Source organism: Phoenix dactylifera, unplaced genomic scaffold, assembly GCF_009389715.1.
Source record: "Phoenix dactylifera cultivar Barhee BC4 unplaced genomic scaffold, palm_55x_up_171113_PBpolish2nd_filt_p 000847F, whole genome shotgun sequence".
NCBI classification, from domain to species: Eukaryota; Viridiplantae; Streptophyta; class Magnoliopsida; order Arecales; family Arecaceae; genus Phoenix; species Phoenix dactylifera.
Window position 1 is genome coordinate 28,659 of NW_024068211.1, and position 18,842 is coordinate 47,500.

At 37.2% G+C, this 18,842-nt stretch overlaps 1 protein-coding gene and 1 pseudogene across 1 annotated transcript; both read right to left on the reverse strand.

Annotated features, from left to right (window-relative positions):
• Positions 1-932: 932 nt before the first annotated feature.
• The window catches only part of LOC120107384, an 18,191-nt pseudogene continuing 281 nt past the window's right edge, over positions 933-18,842 (reverse strand).
• On the reverse strand, positions 12,824-15,263 carry LOC120107383. The gene is made up of 2 exons (XM_039120649.1): positions 14,481-15,263; positions 12,824-14,374 (listed from the first exon to the last, which is right to left on the reverse strand). Exons 1-2 carry the CDS (start codon positions 14,887-14,889, stop codon positions 14,340-14,342), a joined length of 444 nt encoding a protein of 147 aa, XP_038976577.1. The 5' UTR covers positions 14,890-15,263; the 3' UTR covers positions 12,824-14,339.

Here is an 18,842-nt window from a genome sequence, read left to right on the forward strand (position 1 = left end):
GATTTACATCCAAGCAGAATCATACAAACTTCACTTTAAACCAACAGACTGTATGGAGAGAGAGAGAGAGAGAGAGAGAGAGAGAGAGAGAGAGAGAGAGCATATAAATTCGCTCAGCCCTACAAAGCAGAAGGCATGTTACAAGCAGAACCATACAACCTAACTTTAAACCAATAGATCGGAGCAAGGAAACACACAGGAGGTAGGCTCCGTATACATCTGCTTACAAATACTGGGCACGGAGAAGCCCTCAATTTGCTGCCAAGCGGAACCATACAATGTAACTTTAAATCAATAGACTTGCGAGACGATACATGCAGTAGGCGAGTACAAGCCTGACCGGATAACTTCTTGCAAAAGCATGAGAGAGAGAGAGAGAGAGAGAGAGAGAGAGAGAGAGAGAGATGCCATCTGATTCTTTCAAATTCGTTGCTTACTCTCAATGATATGGTTGCCGCATACATGATAGCTTCAGAAAAGCAGGTATCCAAATTTATTTTTCATCGGTTGCTCATGATCACATACGTTACTCAGCTATACGTCGGAGTAGCTATACAACTTTCAACTGCAGCTTAACTCAGCCTATTGCAACTTCACAAACAGCTGTCCCAGTAGCCTATCCTGCACTAACATTAAATCACCAACCCAAATGAATGATCTCGAACCAGAGGGTTATCAACAAACATCAACATTGGAGAGATCAACAGAGATGTAAAGTTTCTGTTAAGTTAACAAACCTCTATTGCTAGATTTTCCACCAATCCTGTATTCATCTCTGAGTGGAGTTACCCGCTGGGAAGAACTTCAGCAACACTAGATGATGGAGTTTGAGGCCAAGGGATGCTGGTGCTACCCAGCATGAAGTTGGCATCAAACCTGCCCCCCAATCCCATGGAACTTCGGCTGTGATTGGTTTTAAGGATTTCCAAGATCTAATTTTCTGTGAACACAAAACTAAAGAAGAAAGAACAGGCAAGTACTAAAAAGAGGATACGAGATGTTCCCCACATATCTGTTATACTGACATCAGCATCTGATAGGAAAGCCAGTAATCAGCATCAATCTGCAAAACAGAGAATATATATTCTTATATAATGAAGAGCCACTATATTAGCTCAATAATTTCAGGAGAGCACAGATTTGCACACTATCTAAGGTTCGGAGTTTTCAGCTGTTAAGAAGAGCATGGAGTAATCAACGAAAGCATATTGCAGAAGTAGAGTGGGATCCTTAGCTAGCTCACGAGCTAATGATCTTTATGTAGCTCCAGATAGGGTCAAGTACACAAAAAAACAGCTAACAGTTGGACTGATTATGTTTTCCGTCCTTCTGAAGAACTTTTTTCTTTTGTAAAAGAACAAAATAAATCATTAGTGGATATTTTGTTAGACAAATTTCCTTGTCATTATTTTGTTCTGCTAGTGCAAAACATCAGAATATTAAGAAAATTATTTAAATGACTTGAAGCACTCAAGGATATGAAATATAAAGGTCAGATAAAGAACAAAAACATTATATTGAAAATAAATTAATTTGCTTGCCTTTATAGCGGTCAAACTGCACTCACATGATGAAAAGGATGGTCATAAGGCAGGGGCAGTCAGGAGCAACTCACCACAAACTCAACCATATCACAGATTGAACATATTGTTTGGTGATATAAAAGCAAGAAAAAGGATCCATCAGGCCAAATAGATAATGCTGGTTCTACACACAGACGTAAAGTTTGAAGGCCACTCACAAAAAAGCTCAGACTATGAAAACTGTTCTTTATTCTGATTCATGAATGTGGCTTATAAAGCCGAATCAACATGGTTAGGTCATAGTTTGATAACTATGGCCTAAAGCCTTGTCCCTTTTGCATGTACACTCATAGTATTGCTTTGATACTATTACTATGTCAAGATATTAGCAGTTCTTTTGAGATAGTTGTTTATCATAGATAAAATCTGATCCAAGATCAAAGCACTTACATCAACATCTGAAGAACAATCTTCATCATCCGCCAACAAGGTCCTGAGAAGAATTGAGATATTGTACACATCCTCCGAGGATCTGAACCTCAAGCACCTTTCCTCTGCACCCTTCTGTTACTGTCGTGGATGCTGCAGTCTCAGCAGGGCCTGGAATTTGATATAGGTGGCAGGCTTGAGGTACCACCCATGCCACTCAACTCCTCAAACTTCTCCTCAAATTGACTAAGGAAATAATCATAAATAAACAAAATACCCAGAAACTCTTAATTGCCTGTACCGGGGGCAAATCTACTTTAGTTGTGCATGTCAGAAAGGAAAGTAGTGCTACCCTAAACAAGATAAAACATCTATTGGGCCCATTGGTACTCTCAAAACAATTCTATATCTTCTCAGGGGATAGTCAACAGCCTGCTATGCAGTGAGGAATCTTTAATATAATATAACACAACATCTAAATGCATTTACTTCTATAAGACCTTCCATGCCTCTTCCCACCTCATCAGGATCTGGGACTTCTAGAGTAGTGCCATGGGGTGCTTTAATTGCGATTAGTGTTTCATTCTGCAACCAAGATGGAGAGAGCATGTACTTTAGCAGTAGTTACTTTAAAAATGAACAGGAATCTAAATGCTTTGACAGCCCTGAGAAATTATGTTCTACAGGCAAATGAGATGACCTTAAAGCAGGGTATGCCCTTGATGTCATCTTCAGTCACATATTAGCCACCTGCTGAAGTTGAGAGGAATGAAAGAACAAAGAGGCTACAAAATTACAACTAAGCTTCCATGTATGAGATAAAAAAGCAAGAACCACTTCTGATTGTTTTCATCTTCACAAAAATCCCTTAGCTTTTGTTGCATTTCACTGCCAAAACGTATAAGTTTCAGGCTAGGTATTAAGATCCTAAAGATAATTATAATTTATGAATTTGAGCAACATACAACCTTATATAATTTTCTAAGTTGTGATCTTTCATTTGAAAGACTTTCAACTTCTACCTGAAAATGAGAAAGTAGAAAACTTTGAATATTCCTGTTATGATATGGAAGGTTCACATCTAGAAAGAAAGGCTCAAACTGCTAGTATTATGCAAACAGGACTTGATCTGCAGGTCCAAACTTGGAAAGTGGCATTCCAACCATAATTCTCAGGGAAAAAGAAAAGAATAACTAGCATGACATTTACAGAGTTCAGGCAATGTTGGACTAGCAAGATGAGAGTACATTCAGATTCATGATCATAGTATCATCAAAAGACAAAGGTGCACATCTGAGTCCAAAAGAAACTAACACAGCTATTCATGTACCTGTAAACTTGAACAGCATCGTCAATCTCTGCTGGCCTCGAGTCATCAAGTCCCCTGTCAAAATATTCCTTGTTTATTTGCCAACCTGGGGAATTCTTAAAGTCCTTTTTCTAAATGTTTATAAAGAAGCCAAAAGAAAATGAAATGACAAATATGTGGAAACACAATAATAAATTACTTCCAACATATTTCTGTTCTTGAGTTTCTTCTCTATGAGACCAATTCCCTCGAGGACATTTGTAATGTCATATATTCCGCCGCTTTTGCACCTGCACTTGTAGAAATCTTCTTATTACTATCCAATATGACAATATATTACTACAAAACACTGTCCACTCACCTCCAAAGTTTCTGCAGCCTTATTCAAATCAAGGATGCCATCCTGTGCACGTTTAAGCAAATTGATGAACTTTTTTGTTAGGAGTCCTGAAACAGAATTACATCACATGATTTCAGCTCATGCAAAACAACATTCCCTGAAGGTTTCTTAGAACTGTCTTAGCTTAAAAGAAAGGAAAAAGGGGGGGTGGGGGTGGGGGGAGACTAGTAGTAAATTGTCTTGTTACTCAGACAGATAAAAGTGTCATTTCGATCACCTAAAGAGTTGTCATAGCGGGCAAGTACCAACAGGTGTGACAGGATTACCAGAAGGGTAACCTGCAAAATTAACAGATCATTCTTTACTAAATTATCAATTTTCATTTATTTACCCATCCAACAGGAACAAATTCAAAGGATAAGATGTATAATCTGAACCAAGTGTATTACAACAACTAATGCTGCCAACCAGAGCATACAAGGAAAAGATAAAGATTTAAGTTTTTACTGATGAACTTGATTTGAAAACAAAACATAACATAAATAGCAATAATCTCACCTGCATTTGACACAAGTGTTTGAGGTCCCGACTTATTGTACTTGCAACCTTGAGCCTACACAGGCTCTACCTCCTTTTGCCGAGACAGGTGTTTGAAGGGGTCTGATAATCATTCAGCACATCCTGGGCTGGTTGTCCACTCGCTTGATTTAGCAGCTTCAGTGTTTTCTTGTTTTAGCTTTTGCTTCAACTGCATGGGATAAAAGGGTACCATTATCACTAGTCAATTCCATAACTAATGATAGCATAAGATGGAAGCATCTCAATTATTACATGGATCCACCTAAACTCTTGGAAGTAGAAGGAACTATTTAGACCATCAGTAATTAATATCTTGTTGAACTAACATAGTTGCATAGAAGTTATCAGAAAGAGCAAGAAAACAAAACACATAGGTCCAATTACCATAATCTCCATTCTCATTCATCACTTAAATTGCTGTATTTCTAGTAATACCATTGCGCAAAGAAGTATTCAAACCTCAAAGCTCCTAAGAAACAAACACCATGAAGAGCCTGACGCTTCAGAATTTCAAAGATTTATTCTCTACCCAACAGCCTCACTTTCTTTGTAACAAAGTTTTGGTTTCTGTGCAGCCAGTTAAACTGGTTATGACAGAAGACCTGATCTAATTTGGAAACTACATATTTACCCTGATCTAATTTCGAAACTATATAGCTACTATCTTCAATGCAATGACTTAAAAGTACAGAGAACTATTATCCAATCTGCCAATGGAATACAGTTGCTTAAAACTCACCTCAAACCACACAACAATTAAAATTTGTGAGAAGTAACATTCAGGGGGAAAAAAGATGCTCATTTTCTAGCAAGGATTTTCCATTCTATTACAAGCTATGCATGTGAAACACATTTATTGTTATTAAGAAAAAAATTATATGTAGAAAAGTATCATATTGTACTAAATTTTGTGAACTTTAGAGAACTTTTAACTTTGCAAAAACTTGAATCCTCCTCAATCAGATTATTTCTTAGAAACTAGTAATTCTGCATACAAGTCTCGTAACAAAAAGTGAGCAAACTAACCTCAAATGAGATATTCAGAACGGCACTGGAGAAAAGTCACCAATTCAAAACTAAAAAAGTACAGAATCCCACCTAATTAGAATGAACCATTAGTAGCATATGCTTAAACATTGCCAACAAACACTATAACACTTCTTGGGCCAAAAGGTCTTTTCGTTGAATTTTAAGGTGTTTGATAGAAATTTTAAAACAGTTTTCTTGCTCTTCCAAAGATCTACCAGGAAAAGCTCCAATTTGGAGCTTTAGGGCAAAAGATCTACCTGAGATGCGCATGGGAGCTTTTTCTTCAGAACAAGAAAGCTCACTCAATAGACCTAGATTCGAACGCCCAACAATGAAATTTTTTAAAATATTAATTTAAAATACTTTTTCTTGCTATAACCATTTTATTTGGTGTCTTTCTACCGTAATCATGCAATTAAGAATTTTGAATTTATTTATTATATTATTAAGATTAAAATATAAAGAAATAATTTACAAATTAATAATACTTTATAATAACAGTTCTGATAATGATAATACAATATAATAATAATATAACATAATAATAATATTGTACAGTATTGTATTATCTTGTATTACATCATTATTATTATTATTCTAGTTTATCATATTATAACAAGATAATATTATTATAATATTGATAATATTATAGAAATATTGTTACATTTTTGTAATAAATATAAAAATTTATTATGTATTATATACTTAGATTAAAATATCAAAATAACTAATTTCTAAATTAAGAATACTTTCAATAATAGGTTTTGATAGGACAAAATAGTTCGATAATTGAAAGTACTATGTAGTGTCCTTTATTATTATTTTCCGATACTAAAAGTACTTTCTCAAATTTAGTTACCAAACAGATGTTAAAGTTCTACAGCATTTCAGAAATGTAGTTACAAATAGTAGACAACTTTTTTATAAAAAAGCTCTACTAGCAAATGCTCTATGCCCAAATCTCTATAGACAAAATCCCTAACAACCTACAACAATGCCAAATGAGGTCTATGTGATTGCACAAAAAACTAATGCATTTTACTAAATTCATTTATAAAACATTCAAGAACTTCTAACTTTTCAAGAAAACTTGGCTTCTCTGAACCAAATTATACTTGGAAAACTAAACTTGTAGCTCTGCATACATAGCTAGTTAACACTGCATACAAGTCTGATTAACAAAAGCTGAGCAAACTAACCTCCAATGAGATATTCAGAAGGGAACTGAAAAAGAGTCACCATTTTCAAATTTAAAAATACAGCATTCTATCCTATCAAAGTGAACCATCATTAGTAGATGCTTCAAACATTTGCCAACTGAACTATATTCGTTCAAATGGTGAAACTCGTTTGCACAATCTTAGTCTATAGCCATAATAAATAAGCCTCATCTCATGCAGAAACCCCTTGAAACCATTATTCTGAAAACCATCCTGAAAACACTATGTTGATGCAAAAAATGGAAACTTGTTTGCACAATCCTTAGTCCATAGCCATAACAAACAAGCCTTCTCACATGCAGTAATCTAAAGCCATAACAAATCAGCCACATCTCATGGAGTAATCTATAGCCATAACAAATCAAAGTCATCTCATGCAGAAATGAAAACAAAGGAGGAGAAGAAGCAGAAGAAGGAGAAGCAGCAGCAGAAAAAGAAGAAGAAGCAGCAGCAGCAGCAGCAGAAGAAGAATATTTAAAAGCAAGAAAAAACACCCACAAAATAACACACACAGATGTTATCCTCGAATATTTTGATCGAGAAAAAACTCATACAGATATTATATTCGAAGAAGAAGAAGAAGAATATCTAAAAACAAGAAAAAACATGCACAAAAAACACACAAGATGTTATATTTGAATATTTGATTAAAGACTGATCTAAAATTTGTGACTCTACAATTACCTAGAAGGAGCTAAAAAGAAGTCTAAACAATGATTAATCCAACATGGATTAAAACCAGGTAACAATATTTCATAATCCCAAATAGGTTTAGAACAAGGTTACTGTTATCCCAATATTTGTAAAATATATTTTTGACCTAAAAAACTAATTTTAATCCACCTAAAAAATCAACTTTACTATGATCCCATAGTTGTAACAACATATTTTTTCACCTAAACTAAATTTAATCACCTAAAACTCAACAATTTCAAATAAAAATTTCATACAGACATCACATATGGCCCTGGACTTAAAACTTAGGCAGTTCCAATCCTGTTTCACACTGCTTATGAAAGTCATTGTTACATGCACTCGCAAATATGTCATGTTTGTATGTTCACACTCAAGATTGGATCAAGGAAATCAGAAATTTTAAAAAAAAAAATTCCACTTCACAAGCAATTTGAACCATTCTATGACTCCAAACTCAACTTACAAAAGACAAAAAGTGGCAAAATCTATACAGTAAGATAAAGCAAACTTTTTGCAAATAGTCATCCTCCAAAGGGAATGTTGAGTTGTATAAGGTGTAATTACAATAGAGAGGAAACCAAATGCGAAAAAAAAAGGTCTTCGAAAGCAATCGGGGCTCCAACTCCCAAGACACCGGCATCACAAACTCTCTTTTCTCTCAAGATTGGTGGAAGAAAAGGAAAAACTGTGCACACTTAAGAAACTGGAAATCCATTGCCAAGAATCCTATCTCCTCAACTTTAGGGGTTTCCTTGATCACAGCCATCCATCTTCTCTCTCACATGCATCAATGCACCAATTCTGGTACTTACAAAGGTCATTCCACAAATTCTTCAGTTCCATGAAGCTTGGACAAAGAGTTAGTAAAAAATTCAAATTTAAAGGAAAAGAGACTACTATCCACTCCTTTCACCACAATAAAAAGAAAAATCAATATGTCTTCCGGATGTTTAATCCACACCGTCATTTTCAATTTTATGTGCCACAAACACACAGGTTGTAGGTCTGCCTTCTGCTTACAGCTCGTCATGAAGAAATCTTTTGACTGAATGAACCCCAAATATTTTGAAAGGAAAACAGTCGCCAAATAAAACACCACAGATCTTCTTGGAACGATGGCCTGTATGAACGAATGCAGATGAATGAAGATAGATAGTTTCTAAAGATACTGCTGTAGGGATGGATATCCCTTTTGGTTGGACTATCATGCATTTGTCACCAAGGCCCAACCCTTAGTAGCAGGATTCTTTCATTCAGTATGGTTCACCCACTTCCAAATCCTCAGTAACTCATCTTTGCACCTGCTTCCTAAGTTTTCTTTTATTTAACTTTTTTTAAGACAAACTTCCCTGAACCCGTACATGACACATTTTCTAGGTCCAACATGAATATCTACTTCCGCATTCAGCAGATTTTTTTTTGGTGGAATCTCTAAGGAAGAGGATGAAGGACATGGTAAAAATCTCACCTCTTCAACATCGGCTCTTCACCAATTATCATTGTCTATAAGATGGAGGTTCCCTCATGAACAGGAAAAAGAATAAGCCAGGATAGCTAATGCACTCATCAAATCTCTCCATTAAAGCATTAAGTCCTACTGATGTCTTCAAATAACTGATCAATAATCACATCTCGTTATGTGAAATTCTTCTATCATGTGGGTAACGTCGCTGGGTTCAAATCCCATCTACACTGTAATAAAAGGAGGTGGGTTCTGCATCTGCCCCTCTTCAAGTTCAAAAACAAGAGAAAAAAAAACAAAAGAAATGTTCTTCTATCACCAGATCAAATTTGCCAACCAATATATTACAGATATCACTATAAGAATATGGCCATAACTGGCAAGGAACTTAGGCAACAATAACAAAATAGCACAAACCACAGCATGGTTATTGAAATATCAGTTTTGAGAAGCATAATAAATGACAAGTATGATATACTAAAGGGGTGAGATGAGCAGGTGTGAGGAGAAAGAAGTGAAAAGGAGTCATTGCAATGCAATTAAATTTTTTAATCCATTAAACTCTGAAAAATTTCCAAGCAGTTGATGTCTTCTCTTTTCAAGGACTTAAATTATAGGCTCATGAATCATATGATTTAATCCACAATTCTCCTAAAATAACCTATCAATAGTCTGTTAATCTCACCATCCTTCACTTAAATTATATCATAACCTAAAGCTCATATGTAGATCTCCTATCACTTTTGAAAGCCAAAAAATCAAGTAAATAAGTATAATATGCATATCTAACCTTCCTCAAGTATATCTTATTTTGCTTATGTAGAGCACATCTTCCAAGTCCTAGTCATTCAACAGCTGCAACTCTTTCAAAACAAAATCTCATTCCTTTTATCACTTTTTGGACCCCAATTATCCACCAAAAAATCCTTTTCTATATAAAGTGCATTTGCAACTCCTTAATAAAAACTTGAAGCTGACAATGTGTCATAGTTGGTGTAAATGTGGTCATTTCTAAATAATTTGATATTTTACTTTTCTGAATCCATCCCCCTATACTTTTCTCCAGTGCACCAATTTCTAGCCACTAGCCAGAGTCATGTGATTAACCTTTTCTCTTGGTATCAACTTACAAACCATGCATGTAAACACCTCTTCACTTAGTGAAGGATAAATTATTTAAACATACCAACTATCCAATCCTAGAAGTACATGATCAGCTTTCTACTTAAACATTTACTTATTCCTGCCAACTTATAAGGTAAGAGCTCAAATGTCTATTCCTTAGTTGAATAGCTCAGTCCAAGTGCTCATCCAACAAGTATCATTTTTATCTTCTACTATTTTTCCATCATGACCATTCAAGTCACCACCTATAAGAAAATATAGGGTGGCCAAGTTGGAGTCTAGCAAGGGTTAGACTAATTAGTTAAGATGCATGAGTTTCATAACTACCAAACTCCCACCAATGAGTCATCACTGATCAACTTATAACCATTAGCAGGTCAAACTTGTTGGGCACACATACCAAATTTCCAACATATCAAACCTTTGTGACCTTGGTCTCTACCTAACTCATACCTCTATTCACATTTAAACAAAAGCATGTTTACTAGCATCTTTTACTCTTCTCTGTAACAATGAGTGCGGTGACTGGAATTTATCAATCACATATTAGGACTGGCAACCAAGATTCCATAAAATGATTGGGCCTTCAACATAACGCATACTTAAATATTAACTTATCCATTATTAATTTACATTATAAAAGTAACTCAACAGGTCAAATTGCTGCAAAATGTAACCCATCTCTTTAGGTTGTGGTGATGGAATTGATTAACTTAATGAATTATAAATCATACCTTGATTCGCTAAATCCATCTTTAATTGCGCTCTGGGCTTTGAAATGCGTGCGCAGTCTCGATCACCGGTGATCTGAACAAAGGTTAGCGAGTAATCTTCTGGAGAGAGAGCACTTAATGCGTGTTTTGAGAAGGGGTCTAACAGGCTATTTATAGCCCTCTCCAGGGACCAAACGCTGCAGGTGGTTACACCCGTGAAGAGTCACCCCCCATCAAGGTAACTCTTCACTGCTGTGAAAATACCGTAATGCCCTTGTGATTATCAAGATTTACAAAATTCAAGGGACACTTGTCAAGATGTGGGTTCTAATTAAACGGGATCAGGGTTTAATTAAACGGGATCCAACATTCTCCCACTTGGACCATATTGACGCCATTTGTCAATGTGGGCCACAACTTGACGGGATCCCAACATTCTCCCATTCGTACCATATTGACAAGTGAAATATCCTTAGTACTTGAATTTTATAATCTGTATACGCGTGTTCTTTCTATCCTGATATCAATTTGGGCAAGCTTTACGTTTGATTACTTTGAGAATAATAATACGAACAATGGCGGAAATAACACCTATTTGATCGGCGTATAACCTTCCATGATCACTATATTACTAAACCATCATAACCAAACCCTTATGAATGAACTTCTCATAAAATTCATTCTTTGGTCACAATTTCTGCTACCATAGTATGCATAAACCATATGAATTCATTAAAGCAGAAAATATAATATATGTGATTTACAACCATCTAAAATGTGCACAATAATACATCAATTAATTTATACAGAAAAGGCCCATTTGACCAACATGCTCCTTGTGCAATCCCGGAGCTATTGCTTTGGTCAAAGGATCTGCTAACATAAGCACAGTATTGATGTATTGAACTGAAACTTTATGGTCTTCACATTTTTCCTTTATAACAAGATATTTCACCTCCATGTGCTTATTTCCATTAGATATCTTGTTATTCTTTATTGAGGAAACTGCTGCTAAATTATCACAATATAACTTTATGGGCCGTGAAATAGTGTCCACGATCTGTAGGCCAGCGATAAAGTTCCTCAACCAAATAGCCTGTGTAACTGCATCATAGCATGCTAATAACTCAGCCTCCATTGTTGAAGCAGCTGTCATCTTTTGCTTCGAACTCTTCCACGAGACTGCACCACCAGCTAGTAGAAAGATATAACCTGATGTTGATTTTCTACTATCTGGACATCCCGCAAAGTCTGAGTCTGAGTATCCAACTATCTCCAAAAGATCGGATTTGTTGTATGTGAGCATATGATCTTGAGTTCCTTGAAGATATCTCAATACTTTCTTTGCAGCTCTCCAATGTTCCATTCCTGGATTAGCTTGAAATCTCCCCAGTAATCCCACAACATATGCTATATCAGGTCTGGTACAGACTTGAGCATACATTAAAGTCCCAATTAGTGAAGCATATGGAAAAGCTTTCATATGCTCCCTTTCAATTTCATTCCTCGGAGATTGTGATTGGCTCAACTTTTCACCTTTAGTAATAGGCACTGGGCTTGGTTTGGAATTTTCCATACCAAATCTCTCCAACATTTTCTTAATGTAGGCTTTTTGAGATAGACAAACTTTTCCCTTAGATCTATCTCTATGAACCTCAATGCCGATGACATATGAGGCTTCACCCATATCCTTCATATCAAAATTGCTGGAGAGAAATTGCTTAGTCTCTCTAAGCAATGCCAAATCACTGCTAGCAAGCAAAATGTCATCTACATATAGGACTAGAAAAATAAATCGACTCCCACTGATCTTAAGATAAATACATCTATCAACAACATTTTCTACAAAGCCAAATGTAGAAATGACGTTATTGAACTTAAGATACCACTGTCGGGATGATTGCTTGAGTCCATATATAGACTTATTTAGCTTGCAAACTTTTTGACTCTGACCTTCTGAAATAAAACCTTCAGGTTGTTTCATATAAACTTCTTCCTCTAAATCTCCATTAAGAAATGCAGTTCTCACATCCATTTGGTGCAGCTCTAAGTCAAAATGAGCCACCAAAGCCATAATTATCCTTAAAGAATCCTTCTTTGAAACTGGAGAGAAGGTTTCATGATAATCAATACCCTCCTTTTGAGTAAATCCTTTGGCAACAAGTCTGGCCTTATGTCGCTCTACCTTACCCTTGGAGTCTCTTTTGGTTTTAAAAACCCATTTGCAGCGTACTGCAGTAGCCCCAGGAGGTAGTTCAACAAGATTCCAAACATTGTTTTTAGCCATAGAATCTATCTCATCTTTCATAGCATCTAGCCATTTGGAGGAATTTACTGAATTTATGGCTTGTGAGAAATTTATTGGATCATCTATATTGCCAATGTCATAATCATTTTCTTGAAGGTATACTATATAATCTGGTGGAATTGGAGATCTCCTTACCCTTGATGACCTTCTTAAAGTTGCTTCTTGATCCACTGGTTCTATAGGTGGAGGAGCAACATTCTCAGTGATAACTGGCACAGATTCAAGTGGAACATTAATAGTAGACTCATCCTCCTCCAAATCATTATCAATGATAGGTAGAGGAATCATTGGCTGCTTATTTGAATCTTGCACACCATACGGAGTTTGCTTTTCCTCAAAATTAATTTCTTGAGGTGTTATACTCCCACTGATTTGGTCATTTTCAAGGAATCTAGCATTTCTTGTCTCCACAATCCTCAAAGTATGATTAGGACAATAAAATCTGTATCCCTTGGACTTTTCTGGATAACCAATAAAATAACAACTAATGGTTCTAAAGTCCAACTTTTTCTCTTGTGGGTTGTACACCCTTGCCTCAGCTTGACACCCCCAAATATGTAGATGTCTTAAACTAGGTTTCCTACCTGTCCAAACTTCATAGGGTGTTTTTGAGACAGCTTTAGTAGGAACCCTGTTTAGAATATACGCAGCGGTTTTTAAGGCATCACCCCACAGAGAAATTGGGAGAGTTGAGTGACTAATCATACTTCTTACCATCTCCATTAATGTTCGGTTTCTTCTTTCCGCAACTCCATTTTGATCAGGAGTACCAGGCATAGTATATTGTGCAACTATACCTTGCTCTTGAAGAAATCGAGCAAATGGACCTAAATGTTGTCCAGTTTCAGTATACCTACCGTAGTATTCACCACCTCTATCTGATCTCACAACTTTAATCTTTTTATCAAGTTGTAACTCTACCTCTGTTTTGAAAAGCTTAAAGGCATTTAATGCCTCAGCCTTGTCATACAACAAGTAGAGATACCCATAGCGTGAGTAATCATCAATAAAGGTGATAAAATACTTATGACCAGTAAAACATGGGGTCGAAAAGGGCCCACATATATCTGTATGTATGAGATCCAATAAATTTGTACTTCTAATGGCACCTTTCTTAAACTTGTTAGTCTGCTTTCCCTTGATGCAGTCTAAACAAGTTTCAAAATCACCATAGTCAAGAGTTGGTAAAATTCCATCATTTACTAATCTCTTGATTCTTTTTATGGAGATATGGCCTAATCTTCGGTGCCATAACATAGAGGAATTTTCATTTATTAGGCTACGTTTTAATCCATAATGATCTTTATTTTGCAGGGATAAAAGGGATAGCTCAAAGGATGTATCAAGGTCTAATTTGAATAAACCATCCTCTAACAAGCAATTACCAACAACAATATTATTCAAAGAAAGGTTTACAAAAGACCGTCCAAATGAAACGGTATATCCAAAGGAAGTAAGTTTAGAAACAGATATTAAGTTTCTTGAAAATCCAGGTACATAGAAGGTATTTTCTAGATACAAAATATGGCCAGTCTTTAAGGTCAATTTGAACGTTCCAACAGCTTCCACATGTGAATGCATCTTATTTCCCATTATGATGCTTCGCTCACTTTCCGTTGGAATTCTTTTGTTCAACAATCCCTGCAAAGTTTACATATATGGATAGTAGCACCAGAGTCAATCCACCATGTGTTATGAGGTACATCAATAAAATTTGATTCATAACACACTAAGGAAAGAAAAGTACCTTTCTTTTCGAGCCATTTCTTGTACTTGATGCAGTCCTTTTTCAAATGTCCTTGTTTCTTACAGAAGAAGCACTTTATTTGCCTTTTGTCAGTCACTTTGGCTGACACTTTCATTTTCTTCTTCTTAACAGGAATATGATGACTGGTACTGCCGACCTCTTTATGTCCTTTTCCCTTATGAGAGGTGAGATAAACACTCTCTTGCCTCTCTTGTTTTATTCTCTGCTCCTCATCAACACACATGGCTAGAAGTTGATTCATAGTCCATTTTTCTGTATGTGTGTTGTATGAGATCTTAAATGGTGCATACTCCATAGGCAGAGAATTAAGGACAAAGTGTACAAGAAAAGTTTCTGACATGTCTACTTCCAATGATTTTAATTGGGCAGCGATGTCACGTAATTCCATAATGTGCTCGCGTATGCCACCATTATCATTATACTTTAAGGAAGCAAACCTTGATATTAAGGTACTGGCTAGGGCTTTCTTTGAACTCACAAATTGCTCTTCTACTGCTGTTAAGAATTCTCTTGCAGTTTTGCAATCTGGAATTGAGCCCTTATCTTTCTGGAGATATGATTTTGTATGAGTAAAAGACTTAAGCGGTTTGACCGCTCCCACCTCTCATACAACTTTTTCTCCTCTGGCGTAGTTTCCTCCGTGGGGACAGGTGGCATGTCCTCACGAAGTGCCAGATCAATATCCATGCACCCTAAAGTAAATGTCAGCCTTTCTTTCCATTCCGAGAAATTTGAACCATTAAGTATTGGGATGCATGATGTAGATTGTGAAAAAACTGTCGGAAACAAAGCTGCAAAACATACGCTTACTATCAATATGCATGCTATAATTACGCTAAAACCTTATCTAAATCACTAACCCATATTAGCAATTTAGTGAGTAAATCAAAATTAACTTTACATGATTTACCCCTTTACGATAAAACTAATGTATTAAGTATGATATTTAATGAACTTTATATATCTAGTTGAAAAATCCAAAGAATAACAGCCAGATCAGCTCCAGATCGGTGGTGGAGCACTAGGCTCACTTAAGTACCAGCCTTTCTTAGGCACGTATGCCTTTTTGACAAGCTTTTCTTAGACACCGTTATTCAATGGATAAAATTTTACTAGATATTGTTCAATGTTAATGAGGAATTCAAGGCCTTTGGGCAACAAGATTTCATCATAAATATCATACTAATAACATTATTTCATCCCATCATTAACTTTGTATAATGATTTCCCTTTGGGGCCGGTTCATTATATATGATGCAACTATTCAATTTCATGAGATGATGATAAAAAGACTCTTTATTGATTAAACTAAAGCATTCTAAAATTTATGGGATGCTTTGGCTCGTCACCACAAATATGCAAAAATTTAATCATTTATATAAGATGCTTTGGCTCGTCTCATGCATATATCATCCTTTTATCATGAAAAATATGAATAATTTAAACAATCATGTATCATCATAAGAAAGCATCTAAATTGATCATTTATGTAATAAATTCATTACAGGGACCAATATGTAATAATCGGTGTACTGTTCTGTAATAAATCCTAAGTACAGGGATCAAATAAATATATTTTAGGACCTTTCTGTAATTTATCTTTCGTCTGGGGACCATAGATGAATTTCGGAATCCCCTTGTTCAGAATAACATATTGTCAGGGGTTTCTGTGCAAAACTCACAGTTTAGTCAAAAGGATTCGGGTTTCGGGTTGCGGGGCGAAGCCCAATAACCCGAAACCTGTTAATCCCTTCACCTTTTTTTTTTTTTTAAATTAACCGGATTCGGGTTGCGGGTTTAGAAAACCCGAAACCCGTTAATCCCTTCACTGTTCATCTTCCCCAAACGAAAAGAGGAGAAGGCTCTCCTAAACGACGGCGGCGCAACCGCCACCGCCGGCCGTAGGCATGGCAGCAGGCCGCGGGGCGGCCACAAGGCGGGGCCGGAGGCCGGGGTCGGCCGCGGAGGCCGCGGGGTTCGGCCGCAGGGTGCGGCCACAGCCCGCGGTCGCGGGCCGCAGAGGCGTCGGCCGGAGGCCGTGCTGCGGGCGCCGTGGGTGGCGCGGCTGGCGCCGCTGGCAGCGGCCGGGGACGCGGTGGCTGCGGGCCGCAGGCCATGGCGGCCGATTTTTTTTTTTTTTTTTTTTTTCTTCTTTGCCCGCGGTGGCCATGGCGGCCACGGCGGGTTGCAGCCGATGCCGGCTCGTCGAGGGGCGGGCCGTAGCGGCGGCCGGGGACGCGGTGGCTGGACGGTGGCCCTGTTGGCCACCGGGTAGGATGGGGATGGTGGCCCTGTTGGCCACTGTCTCCCTTCCTCATTTTTCTTTATTCGAGGTGAAAGGAGGGGAAAGAAGATGAAGTATTTAGTCCCACATCGGTCAGAAAAAATTCTTTCATATGGGTAAATAACATCAGTGTCCAAAGCACCACCGTCCAGCGAACCAAATGGGTATGATTTATTTTGGAATCCAATCCACCCGCTCTGATACCATTGATGGAATTGATTAACTTAATGAATTATAAATCATACCTTGATTCGCTAAATCCATCTTTAATTGCGCTCTGGGCTTTGAAATGCGTGCGCAGTCTCGATCACCGGTGATCTGAACAAAGGTTAGCGAGTAATCTTCTGGAGAGAGAGCACTTAATGCGTGTTTTGAGAAGGGGTCTAACAGGCTATTTATAGCCCTCTCCAGGGACCAAACGCTGCAGGTGGTTACACCCGTGAAGAGTCACCCCCCATCAAGGTAACTCTTCACTGCTGTGAAAATACCGTAATGCCCTTGTGATTATCAAGATTTACAAAATTCAAGGGACACTTGTCAAGATGTGGGTTCTAATTAAACGGGATCAGGGTTTAATTAAACGGGATCCAACATTTGGCAGATTATCCCCCAGTGCATACCCAACTTGCAATTGAAAATCATGTATTGAATATGGTTCGGTAGCTCAGGTAATGAGGATTCAAAAATGCACCCATGCATACACATCCTTTCTCCCTCTGGATTCCTGCATTAACCAGTCCATCTATCTCGATTGCTTCTTTACGTTTTTCCCTTTAAGGGGGTGTACACACAAATGACTATAACTAAATCCACTATATACATCTCCATATATCATATTTACATAATAAAACCATTGAAATCTTTCTCTGACTAATTACCTCTATTTTCAATTTATTGTTTCCTATAGATATAATCTTCTTTCCACCACCAAATTTCTTAAAACTTTCTTTTTCCATAAAGTTTCAGAAATGCATGTAATATTTAATTTTCCTCGGAAAGCATGTCTTCTTCTTGCAATGGTTCAGCATCCTAGGTAGCATAACAGTCTTCATAACAGTCTTCCTTTGTTGGGACAAGCTAACTTGACCTTGCTCTGTTTCATATGGAAACCTTTGTCTTCCTGGTGTAGCAATTATGCATCATCATAGCACATGACTTCAAGGAGAGGCCTCTAAAGTATACCTAAATTTTGAATACCTCTCAAAAGCTAGAAAAAAGATTTATTATTCAATAAATATAGATCAGTCTGATCATAGATGCCATGAAACTTTCATTGACACAGCATTCATCACTGTGCCATATGTACCAATAGTCCTATGTTATTCTGTGCATCGTTATTTGCAAAAGCATCTCACATGGCCCAAATGAACACAAGCAAGATTCCAAAGAGAATGACTCCAAGCACATACTTTCACAAACAAACTATTGGCCTGCAGAAACATCACAGGAGGATAATAGGAAACATAGAACAATTAATTGTTTTGATTCAATAATTGCAAAGCTAAAGTAAGGGAAAGGAAGAAATTTTTTGTAACCAAACAAGTACTTCACTGTTTTATGGAAACAACAAAAGCATATCAAGTAACCCAACATATATACACGACTTACCTACCAACTCATCTTCCTTAATCTCAAAAAATAAAACAAAATAAAAGCAGGAAGAGATGAAGCAATCTATCAATTAAATTAACCATATATTATAACTAATTGCAAAAATAAAAATGATAAGAATCAAATCCGAACCAAAGCACTGATACAAGTCATTTTAGCACTAGTACAAAAAACCCCAAATCGCCGAACTACACTCACTGGAGTCTTGACAACGGCGGCCTCGGCCACCTCACCGGTGGCCGGCCGGCCTCCAGTGGAGGAGAACCGGTGGTACTCATCGGGCGACACAAAGCTTGGCCTCTTGATCGGCTGGAAGATCTGCCCCGATGGCTGACCCGAGCATTTCGCCTCCGCTCGGCCGCCGGACATATAATCCGACGAAATTGAATAAACAATACGTCGATCTCGAGCAAGATTGGAGAAGGAGACCAGATCCGGAGCCAAAA

Excerpts from the sequence above, each read along its gene's own strand:
- LOC120107383 (XM_039120649.1), bottom strand. The coding sequence starts at position 14,889 with ATGGAATTACGTGACATCGCTGCCCAATTAAAATCATTGGAAGTAGAC. Across the intron at positions 14,375-14,480 it reads GAAATGGCTCGAAAAGAAAG|GGATTGTTGAACAAAAGAAT; the intron begins GTACTTTTCTTT and ends TAAACTTTGCAG.